At 47.8% G+C, this 27,919-nt stretch overlaps 2 protein-coding genes across 3 annotated transcripts in view; both read right to left on the reverse strand.

The window, feature by feature from the left end:
- Positions 1–2,151: 2,151 nt before the first annotated feature.
- TCP10L (t-complex 10-like) lies at positions 2,152–13,409 on the reverse strand. 2 transcript variants are annotated; one of them, XM_011960134.1, is made up of 5 exons: positions 13,295–13,407; positions 11,732–11,873; positions 9,736–9,951; positions 6,236–6,373; positions 2,152–2,232 (listed from the first exon to the last, which is right to left on the reverse strand). In XM_011960134.1, exons 2-5 carry the CDS (start codon positions 11,870–11,872, stop codon positions 2,212–2,214), a joined length of 516 nt encoding a protein of 171 aa, XP_011815524.1. In that variant the 5' UTR covers position 11,873; positions 13,295–13,407; the 3' UTR covers positions 2,152–2,211. The 2 variants fall into 2 exon arrangements, with proteins under 2 accessions (XP_011815524.1, XP_011815523.1); XM_011960133.1 differs by lacking the exon at positions 2,152–2,232 and adding an exon at positions 2,397–4,472 and having other exon boundaries at positions 13,295–13,409.
- Positions 13,410–18,228: 4,819 nt separating this feature from the next.
- Positions 18,229–27,919, reverse strand: part of LOC105524746 (chromosome unknown open reading frame, human C21orf59) — a 12,785-nt gene continuing 3,094 nt past the window's right edge. The window contains 6 exon segments of the mRNA XM_011960135.1: positions 18,229–18,536; positions 18,931–19,026; positions 19,815–19,946; positions 20,781–20,939; positions 24,296–24,363; positions 26,591–26,758. Coding sequence (XP_011815525.1) covers positions 18,426–18,536; positions 18,931–19,026; positions 19,815–19,946; positions 20,781–20,939; positions 24,296–24,363; positions 26,591–26,758 — 734 coding nt within the window. The 3' untranslated portion in view covers positions 18,229–18,425.

The raw sequence follows: 27,919 nt of genomic DNA on the forward strand, positions 1-27,919 counted from the left end.
TTTTTTTTTTTTTTTTAGAAGAGATGGGGTTTCCCTATGTTGACCAGGCTGGTCTTGAACTCCTCACCTTGTGATCTGCCCACCTTGACCTCCCAAAGTGCTGGGATTACAGGCGTGAGCCACCACACTCAGCGCCCTGAGCTTTTTTTCCTGCAACTAGAGGATGTCATCTTGGGGTGAAGAGAGACAGTGAGAGATCATCAGGCATTAGATTCTCTCAGGGAGTGCACAACCTAGATCCCTCGCTTGCACAGTTCACAGGAGGGTTTGCGCTTCTATGAGAATCGAATGCTGCCACTGATCTGAGGGAGGCAGATCTCAGGCCTAACGGAGCGATGGGGAGTGGCTGTAAATAAACATAAAGCTCCCCTGGCTTGCTCACCTCCTGCTGTGCAGCCTGGTTCCCAAGAGACCTAGGAGTTACCCAGAGGATGGCATTTTAGAGTCCAGGCAAGACTTCGGGAAAGAATATGGTGGTTTTTAGGACAATGAGCTGACCATACTGTGCTAATAAGTAACACCCATTTATCTGGGTTGCTGCTTGAGCCATGTAGCCAGGTCGACCCAGAAAGGCTAAAACACAAGCCCCTGACTGAGGTCTGATGGTGTTTACAGAGGCATCCAGACCTGGGTGCACTTATACACTGGCACGGAAGCCAAGGCTCACAGTTCTTGGATAAGAACCCGGAAAACATGCATGAAGCAGGGTAAGCCCCAAATTATCTGGACAGCTGCTGCTGTGGGGAACTTGCCTACAGGGCTCAAGTATCTGCTAACCTGCAAGTCTCCACACCTCTACACACTCACATGTAAAGGCACCTACCCACGCGGGTTCCTGGTGACGTCACTCACCTGTCTGCTTGTTAAGAAACTGCACAACTTCCAAACCATCAGGGTAGGTCGTGTGTGTCGTCTGAGCATTTGTATAATAGTAAATCTGTAAGCACCAGAAACACCTATGTTGGGAGGCAGTTTGTGTTAACATTTTCAACCGGGATTTAATCTAGTAAAGTCCTTCCTGCAGGTGGGTAAAAGTACCGTCCCAGCAGGTGGGAGTGGGCTGACCTTGTCTATGGACACACTCCACAGCAAGGAGGCATGGGAAGAGGGCTTGTCACCCAAGCCCAGAAGTCAAGACACTGTGGCACTAGGCTAGTGGGAGAGAGGACTGGACCGAGGTAGAGTTCCCAGTCCTTCACCTGGGAGAAATGCACGTTGCACTGGCATTTTGCAGCCTCTGCTTCTAAGTCGGTGGGCGCAGCTGAGCCCCGGACAGTCAGCACCAGGACTTGGGACCACGTTTTGTGTTGTATTAAAGTGTTTATCTCCCACTCGTACGTTTGCTCTGGGGTCAGGGTGGCCACAGTGACAACTGCCACATTCAACACCTGATACAAATAACGCACAGAGACACCACCTGCCATGACTGTGGCGCTCTTTCTAAATGCAGATCATTAACCCTGAGGCTTCCAGGCAAACCCATTAGCTGGATCCCCAAACAAAATAAAATCCCAAGAAAAATGTTCCCACTCGTCCCCCCACTGAAGATGTTGAAAAGGGCAGAACAGAATGTGGGTTTTTCTCGGGAGAACAGAAAACAAGCGGGACCTGTGTTCCCAGATTTCCCCACCAGGTGCCTACTTTTACATCACATGGAAGTTCACAGCCCAAATTTCCTGCTGTAGAGAAAATAATTTCATTTTATTGACATTTTTTATAAAATATAGCATGTTACAAGTGGACCACTAGCTAGGGCTTAGAAGTATGTTTGCTCTTCTTGCCTTTGAGTCTATTAATGTCAATTGAGAACTGTAAATCAAAATGATAAAAAATGAAACTTTGACTTGGGAAACTCTTAAGCCATGAAAAATATTAATCTTGTTTGACTATGTGCTAAATGCAACCAACTTAAATCTGTAAAAAAAAAAAAAAAAGTCTCTGAAAGACTGTACTTCAGTAAATAAAGAGACATTTGGAATCATCTTAATTTTCTGCTCTTGTCAAGAAGATGCAACCATCTCTTGACGCTCAGTCCACATGTCACTGCCCCAAGATGAAAAGGTCACCTTCTCAGGTCTCCCTCAGGGGAACTAGGTGGGCCACCCTTGCAGAAGCCACTCAGCCCACCTAACTGCATCTCTGCAATGTTTGGGGAAGAACCAGTGAACTCATCAGGTTGAACGTGGCTGAGAAATCCACCTTCAGAACTCTCTAAGACTGATGAGCTTCCGTCTAAAAAGCAAATAAGTTAAATTTAAAAGGATAGTGCATATACATTGTGGAAGTATCATTATCCTAATGCGATTGCTAAATTCAGTTTAAGCGAACGTATGAACATGTTCTCTCTTGTTCATGAGATTACTATACACATGTCAGGTCAGTTCAACAACAAATGATCCTGTAAGGAACATTAATTCTTTACTGAATACACTCCGTGGTGTTTCTTGGGCATCACTCTCTTTCGAATATTCTGACGGATCAGGAGATTCACGGATGGAAAGGCACTCTCTCGGCCCTGAAGCTGCTCACAGTCCCGCAGCAGGCAGACACAGGAGAGAAAAGCCGGATCCTTGTGACACTGGCTTATGGGACCTATGAAGGGTGAAGGAGCACCACAGGCTTCCAGGAGAGCCGGGGGTCAGGGGAGCTTCCCCAGGATGGTGTCACTGTCAGCTGAGATGATGCCTGCAGGTTGCGCAGATGCTAGCAAGTGGGTGGGAGACAAGGTTCCCCATTCTGCCCCGCACCAGCAAGTAAACTGAGATCTTGTCTGGGGGCCTGAAGGGGAGGGGGCGGCAGGAACAAGGCAGCCAGGCTAGTGCAGACCTCATGGGATGGGCTTCCCCACACCACAGAGAAGTGCCGAGGGGACTGGTAAGGGCACACAGAGCCTGCAGTGGTCTGAAGCAGACAGATGGTACCAGACTTACCTCTACGGAGCTCTCTGCAGAGGCCATGAAGCAGCCTGGGGGCAGGAGGCCGGGGGAGCGGACTCAGGAGGAAGACAGTGTCGAGTTCGGCCCTGAAGGGCCACACAGGCCTTGGCCAAGGATGGGAAGGAGTCCAGGTGCCAGGCAGCCTAGGGCGAATGGTGCCCGCAGGCTTGGGCTGTGCTGTGCATAAGGGCCACACCTGAAGCTCGGCCACACCTGAGGCTCGGCCACCACATTGGCTCCATTTCTTTACCGAGATAGGCTCCTGCAGGGGTCGTGAAGCTGCTATGGTCATTTTCTGGCAGCGAGGTGAAGAGGGAATTCTTTCCTGACTCCCCCAGGGGCACTCTTGGCTCTTCCCAGCGGGACCCCCAATGCAGGAAGCACCCACAGCTGCATGGACAGAACTGGGGCTTGGGAAAGGGGCCAGGCAGGTGCCACATGAGAGGGCATTCCATCAGGGTGGCAGCAACGCCGTGGGTCGGCAAATGGAGAAAGGGGAACAAAGCACCCAAGTCCACCCAGCCCTAGCCAGACGCCTTCTGCTGGGAGTGTGCTCAGAGGGAAGTGACCGCTAGGATTCGGAATCTCCAGTCACGGCCCCTGGAGACTGACATGTGGGCTGTGTGTGGGGTGAAGGGCTGGGGGTGTCGGCAAGTCTCACAGGTAAGAAACCAATGAGAGAATCAGACAAAAAGTGGCCACAAATTAGGCAGCTCCATGAAGGACATGTCCTTGCCATAGTAAGATGTTCTGCTCACGAGTATCCATAAGAAAGCCCCGCATTTTACAGGCAGCATGGAAACAGGAGTCCCCGACCCTGCTCACCAGCTCCTCTGGCTGCTGCCATCTGCTCCTGCAGCATGGCAGCCTGGGAAGCTTGCACTGGTGATTTTCTGTCCCTCGAGTTTTGCAGACTTCGGGAAGATGGATGCATAGCCTGGAGCAACGACAGTCACAGGCCTGCCTTGTCACAAGGTCCCTGGAGCGGGCAATACCTTGAGCCCAAAGGCTGGGAGCACAAAGCCATCTTCAGCCATCCTCAGTTTCCAGCAAGACCCCAGGGCTCACCCAACAGCCCTGCACTCTGCACTGCAAGATAGGTCAATTCTTTGAAAGACTCTGCAGAAATATACCAACTACAAAGCTCAGGAAAGCAACTGATTTTTAAAATCCAGTTCAAGTTGTTTGCTTTTATAGCATTAAAGACATTTCTGAAGAAATTCAAGGTTTTATCTATAGAAACATAATTAGTTTAATAAATTACTCCGTCTATTTTGAATAACAAATTGAGTACTTTTATTAGACCTAAGTGGAACTTTCTCTGAATCTGAATTTTCCATTCAGCCAGTGTAGAGTGACACAGGTGTCCGAGGCCACCTTTCCATCTTCAGACACCCTCCGTCTCTCTGCACAGGGCGTCGGCCTTCCAGTGGGTGTTGCTCTTCTGCCTTGACATCTCCCGGAAAGACTTTTATCTCTATTTTCCTGTGGTATTGTTTTCCACAAGTTAATTATTCTTATATTTAAACTCATTGGCTGAAAATAAATGTGGGAAATGTTTGCATTAGTAGCCATTATATTATTTAAAAATGTTAAGCAACACATCACACCAGCTATCACAGAATCTCGATGATTCTACCTCTGCTTCCTATAGGACACACGTGGCATCCACTATTTGGTGTCTCTGATTTCCCATTTTACAGCCCACGCTCCTGTGGAATTCAGGATTCCAATATATGACTGATATTGTAGAACAAAGGCAGCAGTGAAATAAAGTGCTTGAAACTCAATTCAAAATGCATAATAAAAATAATTGTCTACCTTTTGCACTATTTAAAAAGCGATGGTTTCAAGGCGTGGATAAGCCTTGCCACCCATTCAGTTATCTATTTGCTCGTACATTGCCCAGCATGCCTGTGATTAACTCAGGTCCATGAGGGAGCATGAGAGAAGTCCGCATCTCACAGGAAGCTGGGCCTGTGCAGTCCATCCTGGGACTTACGATGTTTTGTACTCATAGATCTGAAAAAGCTATTTTCCTACTTGCGACAAATGCTTGGAGTAGATTTCTGATCTTCCTTCAGGGAATAAAGTGTTATCTGACCAGCAGTTGCTTTGGGAAAGAATGCAAAGGGATAAATCATCTTCAGGAGTTGGGGGTATGAGTTGCTGGCTGAGGACTCACGATATTTGCCCCCTGAGTATGAGGGTGACACAAAGCTAGGACGGGAAGAGACACACTGGCTGGTAGAATGTTCTAAAGAGGACCTAATTTTAACAAAGAAAAATTTGATAGAGACTGCTGAGACCAGCTCAGACAGGGAGACCCTAACCCAGCGGCGCTAGAGGAATTAAAGACACACGAACAGAAGTATAGCGTGTGGAGTGGGAAATCAGGGGACTCACAGCCTTCAGAGCTGAGAGCCATGAACAGAGATTTACCCACATATTTATTGACAGTAAACCAGTGATGATTTGATTGTTTCTATAGATCATAGATTACCTAAAAGCATTCTTCCTTATGGGAAACAAAGAGATGGACCAAAACAAAGGGATGGGGTCTGGCTAGACATCTGCAGCAGGAGCAAGGCCTTAAGGCACAGATCACTCATGCTATTGTTTGTAGTTTAAGAACGCGTTTAAGCAGTTTTCCACCCTGGGTGGGCCAGGTGTTCCTTGCCCTCATTCTGGTAAACCCACAACCTTTGGCGTGGGCATCATGGCCATCACAAACATGTCACAGCGCTGCAGAGATTTTGTTTATGGCCAGTTTTGGGGCCAGTTTATGGCTAGATTTGGGGGCCTATTCCCAACAAGAGACAAAATAGCATCCTGTACTGTGGCCCCCGAGCTAACAGTGCCACCCCTGTTCAGAGGAGTCCACGCCGACAAGCAGCAGGTGCAAGATGGCAGTGCAGAAGCAGGGAGGGCGGGAGGCTGCGAGCCCCGAGACACAATGGCCACAGAGCGTGGAGACAGTGCCACGCACATCACCTCCGCAGGCTGCACCCATGGAAAGAAAGCCCCCAAGTCCATTCGGCCCAGCGGACGCTTGCTGCTGTGAGTGCACTCAGAGGGAAGCAGCAGGAGGACTTGGAATCTGCTCTGCAGCAAGAAGTGCTAAGGGTTAGGATCTTGTTTGAAAGGCATGCACCTATGTCCTTGGAAGAACACAGGACTCCAGGGAGCACCATGCTCACCCAGGGAGGAGAAACTGTGTGGTGAGGAGCTGATGGGCTGTGTGTGTTTGGGTACAGAACTTCTGCTGCTCTTTACAGATGATAAGCACAAAGGTTCACCTTTGGAGGAGCTGAACTGTAAGATGACGATCTTTGTCCCGGGAGAGTGGCACTCTGATTCTTGCGGCCAACGTATTTGGGCATTGTCTCTTCATCAGCCGACGGAGGTGAAATTTTTCCAAAAGCGGGTTCCAATGCCTAAAAGACAAAATGCAGGGAAAATGTTCACATTTTCGAAGGTAAAATAAATTCAAATTTTAATACAATCAAGAATAATTGGAATGTCCTAGAAAACATTACAGGACCAGGTAGGGGGACTTGGACTGGGTTTTCCCCCCCTAACATGTTGATAAGAACAGAAACCCTCACCAAAGATTTGTGAAGGAAACTGTGGAGCCGATGTTTGCTTTGTGTTTCTTTTTCTTTTTTTTTTTTTTTTTAGACGGAGTCTCACTCTGTCGCCCAGGCTGGAGTGCAGGGGCTGGATCTCAGTTCACTGCAAGTTCCGCCTCCTGGGTTCACGCCATGCTCCTGCCTCAGCCTCCCAAGTAGCTGGGACTACAGGTGCCAGCCACCTCGCCTGGCTCATTTTTTTTTTTTTTTGTATTTTTAGTAGAGACGGGGTTTCACCATGTTAGCCAGGATAGTCTCGATCTCCTGACCTCATGATCTGCCCGTCTCGGCCTCCCAAAGTGCTGGGATTACAGGCTTGAGCCACCGCGCCCGGCCTGCTTTGTGTTTCTTATTGTGGTTCCTTGTTTCAAGATGATCACAGGATCCCAAAGGCTACAGAATAAACAATACCCAACGTATCTTCCTTTAGGCTCCTGTGTCTTCAACCAGGAATGTGTTAATGGGGAAGAAAATGTGATACTACTTCTAGTGTTGTCTCTACAACTTGTCTAAGGTTCAAAATGCAACTTCCCAACTTTCCCTGTTATCAGCAGACTGACCTGGAGCAGCGTGATCCTTCAGGTGGGATGAGGTATGTGAGGTCTGGAATGTTAAATTAGTCACTGCTCTCCCCTCTGAGGAGAAGGAGGGGGTGAGAAGGGGAGAGAGTTGCTGTGAACGAACCCTTAATATCAGATCCAGAGTGGCTCACCCATACAGCCATGCCCGCGTTCCATGGGTGCTCACGCCTCAGCCTTTTAGATATTCAGTCCCTAAAACTGCAACTACACACAGCTACACCTACGCATATTTAAAGTGTGGGATTCACATATCCCATCCTCTTTCTTCAAATCAGGTGTGCTCTTGTGAGCGTAGATCTTGTTCTTATAAACAGCTCCATGGTGACCAGTACAATGCACAGAATGGAAAAATATTTGGAAATTCACCAAGCTCTAATCTCGAAATAAGAGAATGATCAAAAACTGTAGGGCATGTGAAGACTGAATAAGACTCCACTGACTCTTGGGGTAATTGTTATGGTTACATTTCTCCCAACATACAACGACCCAAATGGGGCAGTAGATACTATTTTTGAGGAACTGGCGTACAATATATGCAGGGAAAAAATCCCTGTGGGTCTTCTTGGGTTCTCCCCCACAGAAGGTGGACAATCCTGGCCAGTATTTGTGGCAATTTCCCCCTCTTCCTCTGATGGAGGAACAGCCTGCCCAGCTTCTGCTCTTCCTTCCACAGAAGGACCAGGCGCTTTGCTGTGCTGAGAGGCTAAACCCACTTTCTTTCTGAGGCAACAGAAGCCATCTCCATGGAAACAAAGCTCTCACAGAGCTCCCAAAGAGTGGGAATAACTTCCAAGATTTCCCGTAATTTCTTGTAGAGGAACTTGTGGCTGTTCTTGCTGTGCTTGGAGAACAGAACACAGAGCAGGCTCCTCTGGAATATATTCAGTGGGTGCGCGCGCATGTGTGTGTGTGTGTATTGTAATCACTGTGCTGTATCAGAAATATTCTAAGTCCTGGAAGTACCGATGTAAAAGTTCACACAATAAGTGCAGCTAGGAAACGTTAGTAGTTTTCTTAATCCACTAAGAAATATCCCCACTTACATTTGGAGGGTGTTCGCGTGGTTCCATGTGCCGTTACCTGTGCGTATAATTTTAATGATTCAAGTTGCTTAGACCCATGTGCGGGAAACAGAACCCAGACAAGGCAGTGGTAACACTGGCCACATTCACACTCTCTTAGGCTTGTCCTTTGAGCCGTGTGATCAAACGTGAAAGCTCAGTGTTCTGTAAGGCAGGCTGGTGCTGGGCGGCACCGACTACTTCAGCAGGAGAATGCTAGTTCTTCGTTTGGGATAGAGCAGGGTAGTGATACGGGATGGGGGCAGGAAAGTCCTGGGTAGAGAAGAACGGGTCCCTGGCTAGGGCTCCACCCCCGGGCCTGTGCCCATGGACCCAGGCATTTCTGCTTTTGGGCCCAAATGTTGCATTTCCCAAGACCACCCTGGCCTGCCACACTCCCATGCTAGGCCTATAAAAACCCCGAGACCCTAGCGGGCAGAGACACAAGTGGCTGGTTGTCGAGAAGAACACGCCGGCCAAAGAGCACAGCAGCAGACACAGCAGACACCAACAGGGCATTGACTGGTGGAATGACACAGAGTTTGCTCGGGGTGGTGGGAGGAGAGCCCAGCCGCTGGGCAGCCCAACTCCAAGGGGAAAACCACCTTCCCATTCCTTCTCCCTTCTGGCTCCCCCATCTGCTGAGAGCTATCACCACTCAATGAAAAACCTTGCACCCATCCTCCAAGCCTACATGTGATCTGATTTTTCAGGTACACCAAGGCAAGAACCCAGGACACAGAAAGCCCTCTGTCCATGTGATAAGCCAGAGGGTCTAATTGAGCCGATAAGCACAAACTGCCTAGAGACGGCTAAACTAAAGAGCTCCCGCCCTGTAACACACATCCACTGGCGCTTCAGCTGGAAACATTCACCCCTAGACACTGCCGTGGGGTCACAGCCCCACAGCCTGCCGGTCTGTATGTTCCCTTAGAGGTTTGAGCAGTGGAGAACCAAAGAAGCGAGCCACACCCCCATCGCACACCCTGTGAGGGGGACAAGGGAACTTTCCCCGTTTCAACAGGTCTCTATTGCATTCTATACAGCTGCCCTCGAGGATGAACAGAAGGACGCCAGGCTACTGAGCTGGCTCTGCAGTCACCCTGGGTTCAAATCCCAGCTCCATGTCCTCCAGCCCGTGGCCATGATGGAGTTAGTTTTAGTATCCATTTCATAGGGTCGTCGTAGAGAGTAAGACGGTACAGCTCTGTATCTAGCCCATGTAAAGTCCACAGTAAGGGTTTGCTGCTGTTGTCCTGAGACGTCTTAGAATTCTAGACTTGAGACACACAGTCTGGGGGCGGCAATGCTTCTGTCTGCTGGAGTGCCAGGTGAGAGGCCTGATGTGTCCAGTTCTTATTAATCATTACTTACAGGAAATGAAGTTGATTGGAAGTTAGCAGCCCCTCCCACCACCTGGAGCATGAGCGATACCACGTCACTCAGCAATGCAGCCCACATCTTTACGGGGACGCTATTTTCACATAATGCAAATGGTACAAAAACATAAATGCACTTTTGGTACCAGAGCGCGTGATTCTTGCCCTGCATGTGGGGACGCTGCAGATTTCTGCCTGGCTTCCCACCGCTGCAGCTGCAGAGATATCAGCTTTTCTTGGAGCTCCACGTTCTGCTTCCTCAAAGCATCTATATGACTCCGGAGTTTTCCATGAACATCAGCCCACAGAGACTTCTGTCTCCCGAGCTCTTGGTGGAGTCTGATGATCTGCTGCTGTAATGGCTGTTAGTGGGAAGAGAACACCAGAAAAACCTCTCAGACGTCACAACGGGCACATTTATCTGCACAATACTCAAGCCCCCTCTGATGTAAGACCAACACTATTCCTGGAATAAAAGACACCCAATGAGATAAACAGGACAACCACAGCCTTTTTCTTTCTTTCTTTTTCTTTCTTTCTTTCTTTCTTTCTTTCTTTCTTTCTTTCTTTCTTTCTTTCTTTCTTTCTTTCTTTTTTTGAGACAGAGTCTCGCTCTGTCGCCCAGGCTGGAGTGCAGTGGCCGGATGTCAGCTCACTGCAAGCTCCGCCTCCTGGGTTCATGCCATTCTCCTGCCTCAGCCTCCCGAGTAGCTGGGACTACAGGTGCCCGCCACCTCCCCCGGCTAGTTTTTTGTATTTTTTAGTAGAGACGGGGTTTCACTGTGTTAGCCAGGATGGTCTCGATCTCCTGACCTCGTGATCCGCCCGTCTCGGCCTCCCAAAGTGCTGGGATTACAGGCTTGAGCCACCACGCCCGGCTTTTCTTTTCTCTTTTCTTTTCTTTTCTTCTTTCTTTCTTTCTTTCTTTCTTTTTTCTTCAGGGTCTCACTCAGTCTCTCAGGCTGGAGTGCGGTGGCATGATCTCAGCTCACTGAAGCTTCAGCTTGATGAGCTCAAGTGATCCTCCTGCCTCAGCCTCCCAAATAGCTGGGACTGCAGGCATGTGCCACCACACTTCGCTAATTTTTGTATTTTTAGTAGAGATAGGGATTTCACCATGTTGCCCAGACTGGTCTCAAACTTCTGGGCTCAAGCGATCCACCTGCCTCGGCCTCACAAAGTGCTGGGACTACAGGAATAAGCTACCATGCCTGGCCATAGCTTTATTCTTGTTAAGTAGTGTTTATTATGAGTTAGTCCACATAATATAACCAGATAAAGATGGTTAGTGAATTATGATTTTTTTGTTAAAACACTACTACAGCAAAAAGAGGCTGGCATTCTTTTTTTTTTTTGAGACAGTGTCTTGCTCTGTCACCCAGGCTGGAGTGCAGTGGCACAATCTCAGCTCACTGCAACCTCCACTTCCCAGATTCAAGCAATTCTGGTGCCTCAGCATCCGGGGTTGGGATTACAGGCACATGCCACCACACCTGGCTAATTTTTCTTTTTTCAGTAGAGACAGGGTTTTGCTATGTTGGCCAGGCTGGTCTCAAACGCTGTACTGGTATGGATGTATGGTCAATAGTTTAAAAATTATGGAAGTCACTGCATTTTCAACCTGACATGTTAGCCTTCCCCTGGGATCTTTCACTGGATTGTAGAGCCTCCAGTCTTGCTCTGAGAATATAAGCACGATCGTGATAAAGGTATAGCCCTGCACTGGGTGGCCCTGGCCAAAGGGACCTGTGGGACCTTAATGACAGCAAGCACTGTCCAACAGGGTCCAGTGAGGAAGATGGTAAAAATCAGGAAACTTGCTGGGATGATGTGAGGCATGTCAACTTTCTGATTTTCTTTAATGAAGTTTTTAAAGTCTGGTACCTTCTCCTGGATTAGAGGAGAAAAGCTAGAATGTTAATATTTTCTTTAACTCCCTGCCCTGCCTCCCATCCACCAAGAGATACGGTTGCAGAGGGGGAAAGAGCCACATGCCCTTGGAGAGGAAGTACAGAATCAGTGTCCCCGGGTGGTGCTTTCCTACAGGGGCCCGGCGAGGGAAAATCCAATGGTGGGCCTCAGGGACAGGAATCAGGGTCCCGCCTGGTGGGACTAACTCTGTCCCCACAGAGCTCAACTCACTGGCGTCTCCCCGGTGTTGCAGTCCTCTATAGGGACCTCAGCTGCCGCAGCTGTCTTCTCCATAACAGCCCCAGCTCCCGGGCATGCGTCCTCTGGGTGGGTGCCCTGGTGGGTGCCAGCCTTGAGCTGACCTGCCAGCATCCTGGTTGGGAAGGGAAGGGCTATGGGACGCTTGAATGCAGCCCCCCTACCCTGTCAGTGTGGGCTGAAGGCCCCAGCTCCAACCTAAGTGTAAGCAGGACCTGGAGCCTCTCTTCTCCCCCTGGGTCGTGTGCACGTTCCCAAGCCTGATGCTGACCAGGTGAAAGGACACCACAGACGGAGGGACTGAGCTGTCCACACCTGGCTCTCCACCATCCTCCGTGGAAAATGCTTGAAATCCTAGAAGATCAGCCTGACACCTAACGCACTCTGGTCATCCAAAGAGGGGTGTGAGTGGGATATGAGCAGAATGTGAATGGATGTGAGCAGATGTGAGTGGGATGGTCTCGGGGTGTGAGTGGGTGTGAGCGGGATGGTCTTGGGGTGTGAGCAGGTGTGAGCGGGATGGTGTCAGGGTGTGAGCGGGTGTGAGCGGTGTGAGCAGGTGTGAGCGGGATGGTGTCAGGGTGTGAGCGGGTGTGAGCGGGATGGTCTTGGGGTGTGAGCAGGTGTGAGCGGGATGGTGTCAGGGTGTGAGCGGGTGTGAGCGAGATGGTCTCGGGGTGTGAGTGGGTGTGAGTGGGATGGTCTCCGGGTGTGAGCGGGTGTCAGTGGGATGGTCTCAGGGTGTGAGCGGGATGGTCTTGGGGTGTGAGCAGGTGTGAGCGGGATGGTGTCGGGGTGTGAGCGGGTGTGAGCGGGATGGTCTCGGGGTGTGAGTGGGTGTGAGTGGATGGTCGTGTGCGACACTGAGGGAATTCTCGGCCCTTTAATCAGCACCACTGGATCAGCACCCACCTGGAGGGGCACAGGCAGACCCTCCACTGTGCTGAGTATGAGTCTTGAACCGTCAGGGCGACATTTGTGAATTCATGGTGAAGACGTGGAAAGGAAACACCTTTTTATAGGTAGACCATTTACACCAGTTCTAGGAAGCTCACAGCAATTGGAAAACAAAAACAAAAGAGAAAACGCAAAGCTTTGCTGTAAGCCTGCAGGGTCCTCTCTGAAAGCTGCCTCCACCTCTGCCTCACCCTCTCAGTTTTAGGAAGCCCGTGGCCCCCAGCAAAACCCTGACTGTTTTTTCATAAACTTCTAAATGTTTTCGAACGTAAGAAGGAACAGTTTAACCACAGTGATCAGAGAAACGTTGTTTAAAAGAGAATCTCCTGATGGAAGCAAATCGAAGGTCTAGAACAAGACCTACCAGTAACCGGACCACTCTGCCCTTCCTTCCCCGCCGGGACTGGGAATGTGTCTGCGGAAGCGGGCTGGGGTCACGGCCCTCACGGCCCTGAGAAAGCTCCTTCTTCCCCGCTCCTCTGAGGGGATACCGCAGTGTCCTCGGCCCCAAACTCATGACCCCCTCAGTCCAGGGAAGACCTCTTCCCTCAGCTCCACTACCAGACCTCGTCACCTCACCTGTTCCCCGACGGTCAGTTCTGCTGGGACCAGATCATCTGGGCCGTGTCCCAACAGCTGTCCCCAAGCCCTCCCGCCTCATATCCAGAGACCAGAGAGCAGCAGACAGTTCCAACAGGCTTTCTGTCTTAAAGGGGCATGAACGTCCACTCAGCGTCACCATTGTACCAGCTCAGATAATAATTAAATATCCCCAAACCTGCAATTCTAATACAGAAGCTCATCGTCAGTAGAGTCCATCCATCCACAAAGGACACTGGAGAGAGTCAAACTGCTCCTCCCAATTGACAAAAATCATGTGTTTAATATCAAGTCTTCAATACTCAACGTGTAGTAAGAGCTCATTTCTCTGAGCATACATTTTTGAAGAAATACAAATTTTCTTTGGATATCATTTACTAGAAAAAAACATTTTTTATGAGGGGAAAATAATATATGTGAGTTTAAATAGGAGACAGGATTCCAAGTTTCATCATTTCACTAAATGCATCTCCATCTGAATTGTTCGTGTGATTTTTGTGGTAGAGAAGAGAATGAGGAGCAAGCGAGAGTCCATGTTCCTGTTAAACCCTGGCCGTCCTTCTCACCCATGGTGCTGCGTGTGGAAACACACACCTGGGGCTCACCTGAGCCTGCGTGGGACGTGTGTCACTCGGATAGGTCTGCAAGCGACTCGCGTGCAATAGGCGGTAAACGCCGACATCGTGAATGAATGAAGAAAATACTACAAAGAGGAACCAGAAGGTGCTTTTGTCCCTGTGCGTCATTCTAACTGTGGGAGTGTGTGTGTGTCCTGAGGTGTGTGAGAGGTTGTGTGAGTCCTGAGGTGTGTGAGAGGGTTGTGCTTGGGTCCTGAGGTGTATGAGAGGTTGTGTGTGTGTGTCCTGAGAAGTGTGATGAATTGTGTGGGTCCTGAGGTGTGTGAAAGTTTGTGTATGAGACCCTGAGGTGTGTCGGGGTTGTGTGTGAGACGCTGAGGTGTGTGAGGGGTTGTGCTTGGGTCCTGAGGTGTGTGAGGGGTTGTGTGTGTGTTCTGAGGTGTGTGAGAGTTTGCGTAGGTTCCTGAGGTATGTGAGGGGTTGTGTGCGTCCCTGAGGTGTGTGCGATGTTGTGTGTATGTTCTGAAGGGTGTGAGAGGTTGTATTGGTTCCTGAGGTGTGTGAGAGTCTGTGTAGGTTTCTGAGGCATGTGACGGTTTATGTGAGTCCCTGAGGTGTGTGAGAGGTTGTGTGAGTCCCTGAGGTGTGTGAAAGTTTGTGTAGGTTTCTGAGGTGTGTGAGAGGTTGTGTAGGTTTCTGAAGTGTGTGAGAGCTTGTGTGTGTCTCTGAGGTGTGTGAGTCCCTGAGGTGCGAGGGGTTGTGTGTGTTCTGAGGTGTGTGAGAGGTTGTGTAGGTTTCTGAAGTGCGTGAGGGGTTGTGTGTGTCCTGAGGTGTGTGAGAGGTTGACTGGCTCATGCCTGTAATCCAAGCACTTTGGGAAGCCAAGGCAGACAGATCACCTGAGATCAGGAGTTGGAGACCAGCCTGGCCAACACGGTGAAATCCTGTCTCCACTAAAAATACTCAAATTAGTTGGACACAGTGGTGCGCGCCTGCAGTTCCAGCTACTCAGGAGGCTGAGGCAGGAGAATCGCTTGAACTCGGGAGGTGGAGGTTGCAGTGAGTCAGGATCATGCCACCGCACTCCAGCCTGGGTAACAGAGTGAGACCCTCTATCAGAAATAAATAAATAAAATTCAAAAAATTAAAAATCTAACAACAGTGCCCTGGCCCCCAAGATCTCACAATCCATCCAGGGAGATAGACTTGTAATCAAATGCCGTGATTACAACCAGCTCAATGGGGGATGAAGAAGAAGCTGTGTTCAGAAACCTGGGAACTGAGGAGGGAGTGGGCTCTCAGCCTTAACATGGGCTGTGGGAGTTGGACAAGAATCAGAAACAGGTTATGTAGATGATACTGGAAATGTATGTTTTCCGCTTTGCAAAAAAATATTTAAAATTACATTTTACAATGTTAGTACACAATTTTAGTATATTTTAAGAAGTGAAGTTCACTTTGATAAAAGAATGTCTATCTTCCTTGTGTATATATATCTGTCCCTATAGAATACCCATTTAAGTTCGTGTCTTAGTTTGTAAGAGCTGCCGTAACGAAATACCATGGACTGGGTGGCTTTAACAACAGACATTGATTTTCTTACAGTTCTGGAGGCTGGAGGTCTAATATCACAGCATTGATTGGCAGGGCTGGTTTTTCCCGAGGCCCCAATACTTGTCTTGCAGATGGCGGCCTTCTTCCTGTACCTTTCCTCTGTGTACATAGATCCCTGGTGTCTCTTTTTTTTTTTTGAGATGGAGTCTTCCTGTGTCACCCAGGAGAGCAGTGGCATGATCTTGGCTCACCACAACCTCTGCCTCCTGGGTTCAAGCAATTCTCCTGCCTCAGCCTCCCTAGTAGCTGAGATTATAGGGACGTGAAACCATGCATGGCTAATTTTTGTATTTTCAGTAGAGACCATGTACCATGTTGGCCAGGCTGGTCTCGAACTCCTGGCCTCAGGTGATCCACTCACCTTGGCCTCCCAAAGTGCTGGGATTATAGGCACCTCACCTTGGGCAATTTAATCCCTCTAGACTTTGGTTTCCTAACTCGTGAGATGACAATAGTTTCTAATTTGGCCATTTTGTGGTATAAACGAAAAAAATATGTAGGTAAAGTGCTTTAGTACAACCGTCTAGAAAATCGTAAAGCCTCCATAAATGCCAGCTGCCATTACTGTTATGTCTAGCATTACTTCTCCTGGAAATCAGCCACCTCTCTCCTTGAGCCCTGTCTAGGGCCAATGGGTTTTCAGAAATCTAGAGCAGGAACTCCGATCTTGCAAGGATCAGCGAGAAATGGGGGCAAGCAGCTCTCTCGTCACTTCTCCAAGGATCAGCGAGAGGTGGGGCAAGCAGCTCTCTTGCCACTTCTCCAAGGGGGTGGTTGCTGAGGCTTTGGAAGGGAATTTAGCGAGCTCAGACCCCCTCAAGGCTACTGTGTTCCAAGCATGTGGCAGTTCATTTCAAGCTTGATGGCACATTCTTTGCAGAGCAGTTGCCAAGGAACAAGGTCACTTGTGACAAATACTGCCTGATGCTGTCAGTTTGATGGTCGAAAGGGTTTTAGGTGGTGTCAAATTTTATTACTAGCATTTCTGGTCTCCATGAAAGAATCACATAAGAAGACAAGTTATGTCAAAGGACAAAACTGCAGACCCAGATGGGCACTGTGCATACAACAGACACGTGGTTTCCTTTTGATATTGATCCAAGAGGGACTGGATTAAAAAAAGATGAAAATAACACCGGAGACCACAGACTTAAGCTGATCAGTGGTCTAACACTGGCAAGATTACTTTTGTTGATAAATTGATTTCTTGGGAAATCCCGGGAAAGTTCCTGGATGTGACCCCATGGTCCTATCATCAGTAGCTATCTGTGACCTTGGATGAATCAGCAAAGGGAACACACACAACACAGTGACAGAGCGGGCACCAGGGACCACCTGCGACCACCCCACCCCCCGTCACAGATGGTTTGCAAATAAACTACTCACATACTAAGATCCGCTGCACCCAAACACACCAAGCTCAGAGAGTTCTCACTTGGGTATTTAAGGAGTGTAGTGTCATGGGTGAGTGAGTGACTTTTTGGTTAGTAAGTTCTGCTGATTACATGAAGCAATGGGATAACTATGATGGCCAATAGAGTATTCATACTGCAGGTTCAACAAGACTTTCTATTAATATTGAAGTAGTAGTTCTCTGAAAAGAGCTACTAGATTACATGGCTTGGTTAACTTTTTCTTACAAGTCTGAGCATGGATTTAACACACACGAACTATACAAAGACAGAATGGTCCTGAAATAAAATCACAGCATCTTATTGCATACACTACATCATCCAAGGTCAAAACCCTTTCATAGAGACATTTAAAACTATAACCAAGTAAAAGAGAAAACAGATGCAAATTTGCTTTTACAAAATTTGAAAATCAACCAAAAGAGTAAGGCACAAGATGCAGTCAACTACAATGCACTTTAGAAAACAGAGCTTTGCTCTCAGGTCTGGAACCCATCCCCTGGGCAAGGCCGCCTGGCAGCAAACAGGAACCAAACCCCTGCCACCTCCACTAGCTCCCAGGGTTCCTCTTTGCAGGATGGTGGGGAGCACAGGCACCAAGGCAGGAAGGCCAAGGCAGGAAGATGCCACACGTCCTTCGCTTTCCCTCAGTGCGAGCACGCCAAGTTCCCTGTAACCAGGAGAAGAGGACCCTAGGCACCAAAAGTCAAGCATGAGGAAATGTCTGGGCCATTTCTGGTTGCCACAGGTGGTCTGGCAGGTGCCTTTCAGATGCTTAAGTGCCAGGGTTTGCAGGCTACTTGGATGGTTTACAGTCATGATGAGTCTTTAAACTCAATGGTGTCCTAGATACTTAGGATGATGGTGAACTTCTGATGAAGGAGACCTGAGAAGCTGAGAAACTCCAGGAGAATTTAAGTTTCAAGGTCAGATGAGTTTGCTACTCAACTTCCATCACGGTTGTAGCTTTCGCTCCCAGAATACAAGGCTAGAGAGGCATCAACCAGGAGGTAAACTTCACCTTCAAGGCCGGGCGACGCCTAGCTACAGTTAGATCCCGCAGCAGGGTTAGAGAAGTCTCTCCAGCAAGGCTGGGAGTTTGGCTTCCAATAGATCTACAGAGGGCCAGGAGAAAAAGCATGCTGAGGGCCTGGCGGCCTCTAGTGGTCACTGACTGTCATCAGCTTTCCTCCAATAAACCAGTTGTCATGAGAATATAAAACAATCAGGAAGGAAGAAAAAAGTTTAGTATTTTATCAAAGAAAACCGAGACATAGTAAACAGTCCTGAAACAGAAACGATTTACACATTTTCTTATGATTATGTATTTATTAAGTTCTAAAACCTTGAAGAACTGCTATTTTAAAATTTCACACTAAAAGAAAACTAAGAAAACTAGAAATGCTAACATCTTTTACAGAGGGTGGTAAGTGGCCTTTTAAAAATTATAATCGCCTAGGAGAAAGGTGAGCTAATCTCTTTGGAAGTGTCATCAGCTGGTGAACTTCATCTTGGTCTCCACTTGATGTCTTTTACTCCATGAAAATGTCTTTTCAAAGCAGTGTTATCCGCCCATGGTGAGTTTAAACAGGCGTCGTCATCATTTTCTTCCAATCTCTGGAAATAAATACGTCTTACTCAGGCAGGCACTTCAGGAAGGTGTTTTGCACATAAAGAGACTGAAGAAAGAGTCCATGACTGACCTCCCCTCTCCCTGCCCACTAGGAGCGGGACCCTTCCATGTTTAGCCCCAGGGGACACCTGGCAGGACCCCTGCAGAGAGAGAAGCCCTGCAGAGAGAGAAGCCCTGCAGAGAGAGAAGTCCTGCAGAGAGAGACAGCCCTGCAGAGAGAGACAGCCCTGCAGAGAGAGAAGCCCTGCAGAGAGAGAAGCTCTAGAAAGACCCTTCCCCAGCATCCTGCAGAGCTCACCACTCCCCACCAGCCCCAGGTAAGGCACGCAGGCTATGCTGGGCACCAGCACTGCAGAAAGCCCATCTGTTCCCCGCTACCTTGAGCTCCTCTTGTCTTCTGTGATAGTACAGCATCAGCTGCTTCTGCTCCTCGCTGCTAATAATAGGCTCTCGGGCTGGAGCTCCCTGTCCCCTCTGCAAAGAGGACAGCAGAGCAAATTGTGAATTAAGGTTCTTAGAGTGACAATCCTGAAGTTACAACAAATGTTTTACAATTGCCTTTGCCAACTACTAAAGATAAACAGGTCCCCCACGTCTGATCACCCGAAGTGAAGCATCGAGGGAAGCCTTGGTCTTGAGCAGACTTGAGCCCTGGACTCTCACTATGTGGAGACCAGAGGCTGCACGACGCCATCTGTGTCTTGGCCATTCCCAAGGCAGACACTGTAGGCAGGTCCAGTGGGAAAGGCAGGAGGCTCAGAGCCACAGACTCCGGATCTATGTATGGTGGAGGGCCGCATTTCCCCAAAATCACAGCCTAGTGACGTAGGAGCACCCACAAAACCAAGGCGGCCCCTCAGGTTACAGCGCTACACGATGTCCTTTAAAGGTCTTGAAACTTTCCTCCTCCTCCTGTACATGGCATCAGCAGTTTGCAAACGCCTGAAATCAGTGTCGGGCGAAATTTTACATTTCAAGGAAAATACTTGTTTACTTGCAGCCCTATTTTTAAGGTTGAAATTAACATAGTGTATTTCCTCTCCCCTACATATTAAAACAAACTCTAGGTATCACTAAACAATCCATATTTTCTTCCAGTTTCTGTTGGTGTGCAGGAAGAGGATATTTTTAGTTTAAACCCAAGCCAATAGGATTAAAATATTTGTACCAGTAGTTTAAATCTTTCAGATTCACTGTACATTTTTATCAGTTTGAAGGGAAATAACAAAAAATACTGACATGTTAAAGCAAAAAGTACTTACTTGCTGAATCTTGGCGATAATTTTGGTTTTTTCATTTTTCCCCACGTAGTCTGAAAGCTTCTTTGTTCTTCTCAGCTCCTTGGCTGCCCACCACAGCTGCGCCTCTGATTCTTTAATGACGTTGAGCCCTGCCTGGGGCCAATCATAAGAACTGGCTTGACTGTGGGTTCCCACCCAGGGGGCAGAGCCCAGCTGAGCCCCTCCCAGCAGAGGGCAGAGAACAGATTTCTCCCCGTGCTCACCATGGGAGGTCTGACTCCCCCACCTCACTCTAAGTCCTTGCTGACTTTAGTACCTTCCCTGTTAAGTTTCCACTCATGCCCTGACTCAGTTAACTTCCTCCTCTGGATAACAGGGAGATCCTCTCTCGTTTGCACCTTGATCCATATAGTTCATCTTAGACAGATCTGTAGGCCACTGCCAGGGAAGGGCACTGGCATCGTGGTGGGTGTTTAAATCGAGGTATGATGGGGCTGCCTGTTTACTTCTGCATATTCCATTTCTTTAAGATGGCTTAGACAAAGAATATTGTCCAAAAGGACAAGAAGTGAGAAAACCCAAGGAAAATGGAACATGAGGGTCAGAAAATAACATGAAGCAACAGGTAAGACTAGAAACACAAATTTCCATGCAAAGGGACGGATGCATTCGGGTAGAAATAGGAAGAAATTAGGTAGCTGGCTTCCTAGCGGCCAAAGACAGTGGAAATGTTTTCAGTTACTCCTGACGGGTGGCCTCACAAACTGCATCCACTGCCTCCCGTGTGTGGGGCCAAACCCCTCACTCGTGGGTCCCCACTCTCAGGGGCCGCTCCTGAATTCGGAACTCTGCTCTGATGCAGGGCACAGCAAACCTGAAAGCTGTGTAGGGAGCAAAACACTACATGCAGAAGAGGGGCATCAAATCTGAAGGGCTTTGGGGGGCCGTGAACTCACCCTCCAGAGTGCCCACCCAAGAACTACATACCTGCGTTCCCGACAAATCTTCCTTATTTTCAAACTCCATGCGGATGGGATCATACGGTGGCAACCCCATGGGGTAAACAATCATCACCGCGCCTCGAAGCTGATCCAAGGCATCTTTCACCATCTCCATCGTAACACAGACACCGGCTTCCACTTGCTTCTGCAAGCAGAAAGGCATCGTTATCTACAGCGTGGCTAACCAATTCAGTAAATTCGATCAAGATCTTGTACAAGACCCTTGCCAGATACTGCCAGAGCAACAAAAAGAAATCAAACTCTTCTTGCTCCCAGAGTGACTACCATCTATTTCAGGGGCTGAGCCAAGCACACCACGGCCTGTATTATAAAGCAGACAGTGAGCAGCACTGAGCACGGAGTACAGTGAAGTGCAAAGCATGCTCCAACGAGAAAGAGCCCAGTGCTGGCAGCACAGATGGGGGCAAGGATCGGGAGATACGGCAGGGGGAGCAGGCACCACAGGTGGGCCTTGAAATGCAGATGGGCTGAAAAGGTAGAGATGGCAGCAGGTGCTTCAGGACAAGGTGAAACAAAGAAAAGCAGGGGCCAGCCTCCCTGGCACGGGGCAGGAAGGAGAGAAGAAGATGAGGCCAGCTCTAGTTGGATCAGCTGGAGTTTGTTTTCCAATGGCCACAAAAGCCAGGCTGAAGAGTTCACGTTTCCTCCATTAGACCACGGGAAGCGACTGCCTTTTCTGGGAAGGAGTGGTAATGTTGGGAGACTTATCTTGTAACTGGCATAGAACAGACCCAGTTGGCCAGGTGTGGTGGTTCACACCTTACATAATCCCAGCACTTTGGGAGGCCAAGGTGGGCGAATCACCTGAGGTCAGCAGTTCAAGACCAGCCTGGCCAACATGGCAAAACACTGTCTCTATTAAAAACACAAAAATTAGCTGGGCGTGGTGGCAGGTGCCTGTAGTTCGAGCTACTCAGGAAGCTGAGGCAGGGGAATCGCTTGAACCCGGGAGGCAGAGGTTGGAGTAGGCTGAAATCGTGCCACTGCACTCCAGCTTGGGCAACAGAATAAGACTCTGCCTCAAAAAAAAGAACAGACCTAGTTGGAGGGAGACCAGGTAGCAGGCTCTGAAGAGTACAGAGGAAGGTGTGATGAAATAACAAATACATCTGGTCTTTGCTACTCAGTTCCAGGCACAGAGCTCCAAAACTCGTGGAATTTCCTGAGGGACAGGAGTGTCTTGTTATTTACAACAAGCCCCTTCTCACCACACCTGAGCTTGTGCTAACACAGTAACCTATAATCAGCGCTTGGTTTCAAGGAAGGGGCTGGCCATGCCAGGGAGACCAAGGACATGATTAGAGGGTTGGAGCTTTCAGCCTCACCCCTTTCCTCCACCTCCAGGGGCTAGAGGTTGGGATCAAACACGTGGCCAGTGGTTTCAGCAATCATGCCTACTGAGCAGAAACTCCACAAAAATCCCGGACATCATGGCTCAGTGAAGCTTCCTGATTGGTGCAGACGCTGATGTGCCGGGTGACGCACATCAATGGGGGCGTGGTGGGAAGCTCCAAATTTGTAGTGAAGCTGGACACACGTATGGGTGGCCTGGGGACCTCATGCGCAGCTGGTGTCTGAAATAAGAGGAGTCTTGTTGGTGATCTTGCCCTTTAACTTGTGGGGTCTGATGCTAACTCCAGGCATTAGTGTCAGAATTGAAGGATCTGCCTTTGACCAGTGGGGTCTGTGCTGTCTCTGAGTAGTTAGTGTCAGAATGAAATGGAATTGACTGGCAGGACCTCCGGTGGGCATCAGAATGCAAAAGCCTACAGGAGAGCCTTAAAGAAAGCCAGAGCTGTGGAAGTGAAAGGAAGAGGTGGATTTAAGAGGCATCATGGGACCAGATGGTACAGGACCCCACTTCAAACCTAGAGGTGACAGAAGGGAGAAGTGTTGAAGATGACACTGAGGATTTGGCCTATAAAACCAAGACACTGAGGTTCTGTTACTGGAGACAGAGAAGCTCATAGGAGGTACTGATTCTCAGGGACAGAACACGGAGGAGGAAGCAAAGAGCCCATTTCTAGAAAACTGGACTTCAGAGTGCTGACCAGGTGTTCAGACAGAACGGTCTCGCAACCAGCTGGAAATTCAGGTTGCAAGTGAAGCAAGATGTCAGGAGGAAAGGACGGAAGCTTCAGAGTTATCTGCAGAGGGTGGAATTTGCATTTGGCAGAGTAGATAAGATGCCAAGGGAGCAAGAAGGCCAAGGATAAAAAGTACTTTCAGAAGGACACAGGCAAAGGGGAGAAGTGAGGCGACTGAAAGAGGAGTTCCACAGCAAAGCGTGGGGAGAAGGGTGCAGAACGACGGCCAGACCACCGTTTTCTTGCCATGGCCTGAGATGTGCTCACATGCCTGGATGCTATCATCACACAAACACTGGACTCAACCAAGGCCTCTCCTGTAGAGCTTCATAAAGCTGTTACTATATCAACAGGCACAGAGCTTCAGGGCAGCCTTTGCTGAGGCTCTTCAAAGATTAGTCAAAAGCTTGATGAGTATGATAAATATTGGTTTAAAAATAACAGTTCTGCTGAGCAAATCAGGAGAAGCAGAAGAAAAAGTGTTATCAATCGAGAGACTTGCAGTTGAGGGTGGTAGCAACTAATATCACCAACACATAAATACAAGCAACACATACAGATACCACTTCTTTCAATAGCCTTAAATTCGTTTCCTCCAGATACACATTATCTGTGTATCAATGGTATAAATTTATGCTCCTCCCTCTATAAAATAGCCTTTGTATAAATGCTAAAGACAATTACAAAAAACCGATTTATATCAAATACATATTAAGTCAATCAAGTGTCTGGAGAGCTACTCTATGGCCACAATATTCAAATCTCCCCTACTTAGCTTTGTTAAGTTCTTCAAAAGGGTAAAAGAAACGAAATCAACATTTGTGTTATATATATTTGTATTATATGTGAACCTACATTTACACAAGCCAACAAAATTTGTGTCTGCCTGTAGGAACGGGGAGGACTCTGGGCAACTGTCAGGATTATGAAAGGAAAAGCTATGGCCTACCCCAAATATGCTTGTTTCCTTTGCCTCCAGAAGGCTGAAAGAGAAGGCTGGCTGAGAGGCAACTCTGGAAGCCAGAGTTGGAGTTTTTTCTCAAAAGACAAGTTTCAGGCCAGGCACAGTGGCTCACCCCTGTAATCCCAACATTTTGGGAGGCCGAGGCGGGCAGCTCACCTGAGGTCAGGAGTTCGAGACCAGACTGACCAACATGGAGAAACCCCGTCTCTACTGAAAATACAAAATTAGCTGGGCGTGGTGGCACGTGCCTGTAACCCCAGCTACTCAGGAGGCTGAGGCAGGAGAATTGCTTGAATCTGGGAGGTGGAGGTTGCGGTGAGCCGAGATCGCGTGATTGCACTCCAGCCTGGGAAACAAAAGTGAAATTCCATCTCCCCCTCACCCCCCCAAAAAAAGACAAGTTTTAGAGCATCATTGAAAAAAGCCAACCTTAGATATTATTGCTTTGGCTTCTTCTATAGTCTTCTTTAACACTTGCTTCATTTTCTCATTTGGAGCTATAGAAAAAAAAAAAAGGAGAGAGGGAGAGCGAGCTGTCAAATACAAAGCCTCTTTAAAACTCTTCTGAAATATCTCAATCCCTTCTGTCTGAGTCGGGGGTAAGTGAACTGAGACAGAGTGCGAGTGTGGACTTTAGGGAAGAGAGGCAAGAAACCTGGCTGCCGGAAGTTAGGTGAAGATCTCTTCCCAGCAGCAGAGACCTGGAGTGTGCTTTATGCAAAGTGGCAAAGGCTACAAAAAACAGAAATCCATGTTGTTGGGTAAACAGGGCCAGCAAACTTTTTCTGGAAAGGGCCAGAGAGTAAATATTTGAGGCTTTGCAGGCTACACAGTCTTGTTGGGTGGGATTACTCAGCTCTGCCAAGTAGCACAAGAGCAGACAATACGACAGAGCTTGCAGTGAGCGGAGATCATGCCACTGCACTCCAGCCTGAGAGACAGAGCGAGACTCCGTCTCAAAAAATAAATAAATAAATAAAAATAATAAATAAAAAAAAAATGGGGTGGCTGCATCTCCATACAATTTTATTTACAATAGGCAACTGCCTGAATTTGGCCTGTAGCCCATAATTTGGTGACCCCCAGATCAGGAAAAAAATAACTTGAAAGCTTAGAAGCAAAAAAAAAAAAAAGAAGATGGAATGCCCAAACCTAGGGAAAATGGGGCAAGTTGAAACAAACCATATATTCCTAATAAATAACAGTATTAATTAGACATTGAAAATATTAGAAATATAAGATTGTATTAGAATAGAAGTGGTTAGGTCAGGCGTGGTGGCTGACGCCTGTAATCCCAGCACTTTGGGAGGCCGAGGCAGGTGGATCACCTGAGGTCAGGAGTTTGAGACCAGCCTGGGCAACATGCAGAAACCCTATCTCTACAAAAAATACAAAAATTAGCCAGGCGTGGTAGCAGGCACCTATAATCCCAGCTACTCTGGAGGCTGACACAGGAGAATCACTGGAACCCGGGAGGCAGAGGTTGCAGTGAGCCAAGATCATGCCACTGCACTCCAGCCTGGGCGACAGAGACTCTGTCTCAAAAAAAAAAAAAAGGTGGTTAATTTAAGAACATATTACATATTGGTTTAATGATGAATAATGAACTGTTAAGTCGTTCTCATATTTTTTTTCTTCATCTTACCACATCTTCTTAGGTAAGAAAGATGTGGAAGACAACCATTTTTCAGGTTAACATTCAAAGGAAATAATACTAGGAATTCTTACTATCCCTGATATTTTAAAAAATTGTATTTTTGAACTGGTAAGGCCTTGCAGGAATACTGTTCTTTTACTCCTAATAGTGTTTTAGGGCTGATCAATTACAGTGTTTTAAATGGCGCTTTTAATGCAGGTGAAAAAGAATAAGCTATCAAAGAGGATTATCATCAATTCCACATGATCAGCCCAACACTGAAAGGAGAAGAATTTCTTCAGTGTTTTGCCATGTACGGAAGTGCTCTGCCCCAGAGAGAGGCATGTCCCTGATCAGGGAAGTCCATGTGCTGACATGCTTTCCCTTTCCTCTTTCACACAGTCCAGCTCGAAAGATCCCCCAACATCTTTGAACAGCAACAAAACACAACTCTGAATACATTTCAGTGAGTATCTGCCAACAATTATTAGGTCGAACCACATGAAATTGCCAATACTCAATCATTTTTGACCTACAGAAGGGAAAGGGTCATTTCATCTGGTTCATCGAATATATTTAAAAGCAAGCTGCAACTTATTAAGAGCAAGACAAAAACTTCCTTTATCTACCTAATTCATCCTAGATTAGAGTTTTACCACAGGAGCTACAGAGTACAGTATTTTCTAAGTCTGTAGAGAAATGATGAGGTCAATTTTTGAACATAAAGAACTGCTTTCTCACGCCTATAATCCCAGCACTTTGGGAGGCCGAGGTGGGCAGATCACCAAAGGTCAGGAGTTCGAGACCAGCCTGGTCAACATGGCAAAACCCTGTCTCTACTAAAAATACAAAAATTAGCCAGGCATGGTGGTGCATGCCTGTAGTCCCAGCTATTCAGGAGGCTGAGGCAGGAGAATCACTTGAACCTGGAAGATGGAGGTGGCAGGGAGCTGAGATTGTGCCACTGCACTCCAGCCTGGGCAATAGAGCAAGACTCCGTCTCAAAAAAATAAATAAATAAAATAAAGGAACTGTTTTCATACTTATGCCTATATAAGCATGCACATAGAAGAGAAATCCTCACTTACCTTGCCCATTCCTTCGTCCAATATCATCCTTTTTAAATACTGCACCTCCGCTGGGTACACATTTTTCACCCCATTCATCCTTCAATTTCAATTCTTCAATCTGATCATCAGTCAGTCCTTGCATATTAGGAGGGAGAAATATGCCATGTTCAGCTAATTCTTCCATTTCTTAAAAATAAGCAAAAGACAGTATCACAATCACAACACCTCATACCCATTGGAACGTAAGCTCCAAAGGGCCAGGGGCTTGCCCAACTGGCTCACTATTTTGTGGAACAAACATTTATATGCCACTTGCTAAGTGCCAGGCCTGGCCTGCACCCTTGACAAAGAGTCATTGATCCACCCTCAGCCAACAGCATAGAGAGCTCAGAAGCTCGCCCCATGTCCCAGGCAGTGGGCCTGTAAATTGAGTGGCCAATCATTTGTGCTATGTTGTGCTTCCTAGAACTCCAGAGGGGCAAAATTACTATTCATTGAACACCTGAATATATATTCACATGACTCTTACAGTTTTCCAAGCGCACTCACATGGACTATCTCATTTAATTTAACCTTGTACGTTCCCCCCACCCTCAATTTATGGTTGTATCATGTCAGGCTCGTTCAGATGACACAGCTGCAGCTGATATCTTTTTTCTTGAGACGGAATCTCACTGTGTCACCCCGGCTGGAGTGCAGTGGCACGATCTCAGCTCACTGAAACCTCCAGCTCCCAGGTTCAAGCGATTCTCCTGCCTCAGCCTCCTGAGTAGTTGGGATTACAGGTGTCCGCCACCGTGCCCAGCTAATTTTTGTGTTTTAATAGAGATACGGTTTGGCCATGTTGACCAAGCTGGTCTCGAACTCCTGACCTCAAGTGATCCACCTGCCTCAGCCTCCCAAAGTGCTGGGATTACAGGTGTGAGCCAACGTGCCTGGTCTGAGACCTTCTATAAAGCTTCATGTCAATGCTTCATAAATAATTTATACAAATCAATGGGGAGGATTTAAAGCAGCTTACACCCCTCAGAGGTCGCAGAGATGGCACAAGGGACTTGGTTTTCTAGTATCATGTTCACTATTCAAATGCATGGCTGTTTCCTAATCCTTATATATTCACCCCAAAACCAGTCCGCATTTTAACCTTGCAAAATTGCCTTCCCTCCTTTCTCTTTCCTTCCTTCCTGTGAAGGAGGCACCTGGATCTCAGTGTTCCCATAACATTGTGTGAGGACATCACCTGACCTGAAATAATACAGTATTATGAATAAATGGTGTAATTGAATGGGATGTTTACTGTCTCCCTCTCCACCACAGTCTAAGCTACTCATTTTTTTTTTTTTTTTT

Source organism: Colobus angolensis, unplaced genomic scaffold (genome assembly GCF_000951035.1).
Source record: "Colobus angolensis palliatus isolate OR3802 unplaced genomic scaffold, Cang.pa_1.0 Scaffold506, whole genome shotgun sequence".
NCBI lineage: Eukaryota > Metazoa > Chordata > Mammalia > Primates > Cercopithecidae > Colobus > Colobus angolensis.